Source organism: Phaseolus vulgaris, chromosome 6, assembly GCF_000499845.2.
Source record: "Phaseolus vulgaris cultivar G19833 chromosome 6, P. vulgaris v2.0, whole genome shotgun sequence".
Lineage (NCBI taxonomy): Eukaryota > Viridiplantae > Streptophyta > Magnoliopsida > Fabales > Fabaceae > Phaseolus > Phaseolus vulgaris.
The window spans coordinates 10,208,060-10,210,001 of record NC_023754.2 but is presented as its reverse complement, the minus strand read 5'-3'; the positions used below and the strand labels follow the sequence as shown (position 1 = coordinate 10,210,001).

Genomic DNA, 1,942 nt, shown 5'->3' with positions numbered 1-1,942 from the left:
CTACCCAGGTTTTAACTACCAATTATTTAGTTTCTAAATTTGGTAGCAAAATCTTTGGTTGCTAATTAGATACCAATTTAGAAACCATCTAACAATAATAGAAACTAAAAATTTATTTAGTCCCTAAAATGGTCTCTAATTTAGTCACTATAGCAACTAATTATTTTTTGTCTCTAAAATTGGTTTCTATTTCATGATTTTATTATAGTGATATAATTTATTCTAGTGATATAAGTAATGGGATGGTAAGAATGATGAAGACATAAGTTGATAAGAGTGAAAGCAGAGAAACATAGAGAATAAAGAGAAAAGATGAAGGTTTTGGCTATGGTGATGTTTGTTATGGGTTATGGTTTGGCCATAACAAGATTGAGTGAAGGTCAAATGCCTGCTAGCTGTGATGAGTATAATCCATTATTTTCACCATGTGTGCCTTATTTGATTAATCCAGAGTTTGGGATTCCAAGTCCAAGGTGTTGTGCTGGAGCTGCTCAAGTGTTTGGAAAAGCCAACAATCCTGCAGCTATTCAAAAACTTTGTACTTGTTTGGTTGCCAGTATGCCTAATTTGGGGTTTAAACCTCAGAAATTGATACAACTCCCAGTAGGCTGCAAGATTAAACTTTCATTCCCTATTGATAAGTGCATAAAGGGTTGAACTTAATGAACTGCTCATACCATACATTCACAGTTCAATGGATAAGTTTTGATTCATGTAAAACAAATAAATATTATGAAAGTGGTATCAACTCTTTGCAATCACTATTATTAGTCTACAACTTTTTATTTATTTACTTATGCATTTTGCGCGTATTAACCGTGTAGTATTTTGTATTGCTAAAAATAATTAAATAAAAGGAACTACTTACTTTATCTCAATCCATATATAAAATTAGACATAAGATAAAAAAAATATAACAATTAGCTCAAGATAAATGTTAAAGGATCTTAGAAACAAATAACCTTCTTCTTCTCTTCTCGGTCCCTCGAGCTCTCGCTACTATTTTGGGCTTTGGGCTACTAGATCTATTAGATTGAGTTTGGGCTAGTTCTTGATTGTTGGACATGGGCTTTCACTTGTCTGCTAGGTTGGGTTTAACTCTCGATTTTTGTGCTCAGAATAAAGTCATAATCAATTTGATCAATTATAAAATAAAATCACTCTACTTGCCTCTTGAGTAGATCACCTATTTATAGTGTTCACTTGTTGGGCTTTGACTTGATTAAGTTTTTACTTTTCGCACCTTGCAATTATTAAATATACTCTAAACGTTTTGGGCTTACTTATTGGGCTTTGGCACAATGTTTTCTTATTCCTCTATTTAATTATTTCAGTTTAGCTTTTATCATGCTGACGACCTCTCGACCTTTCGACCTCTTGACCTAATCAGTGCACTAGCTCCCAGGCATAAGGATTTTGAAAAAGACGAGATAAGGTTGGACCACCCCTGAAGTGGTTCATATTTATTTATTCTTTTTTGCTGATAAAAAAATGTAAAGATCCACTAGACGGTCTCACACTATAGGCACATATTAAACATTCTCTTTAGCACTAGATTTATAAGTGCGGCTATGGTAAATAACCGCCTTGTAAATAATTTTTTTAGTGCAATTTGTTTAGTGCTAATTCCCATATAAATTAACCTGTTCAATTATATATACCCAGTCAGACAAATACATAAATTCAGATAATCAAATATATATTGATCAAAATGTATTACAACTAATCAAATTATATATAAATCCTACACTATTGATCAACCATCCTAGAGTTATAAAATTTAGGAAATATTTGGACCAAGAATGTTTCACATATGCTACGGCTTCCGAACTCATTGGTGTTTCATCCGTGAAGAAATGCATTTCAAAATATGGTTGACATAAATTAGTTTTAAGATACATATATATTCAAGAATTATAAAAAATAATTTAACATATCATGT

At 31.8% G+C, this 1,942-nt stretch overlaps 1 protein-coding gene across 1 annotated transcript; it reads left to right on the top strand.

Annotated features, from left to right (window-relative positions):
• Positions 1-312: 312 nt before the first annotated feature.
• LOC137833348 (non-specific lipid-transfer protein D, cotyledon-specific isoform-like) lies at positions 313-657 on the top strand. Its single transcript, XM_068641700.1, has one exon. It carries the CDS (start codon positions 313-315, stop codon positions 655-657), a length of 345 nt encoding a protein of 114 aa, XP_068497801.1.
• The last annotated feature ends 1,285 nt before the right edge of the window (positions 658-1,942 follow it).

Excerpts from the sequence above, each read along its gene's own strand:
- LOC137833348 (XM_068641700.1), top strand. The coding sequence starts at position 313 with ATGAAGGTTTTGGCTATGGTGATGTTTGTTATGGGTTATGGTTTGGCC.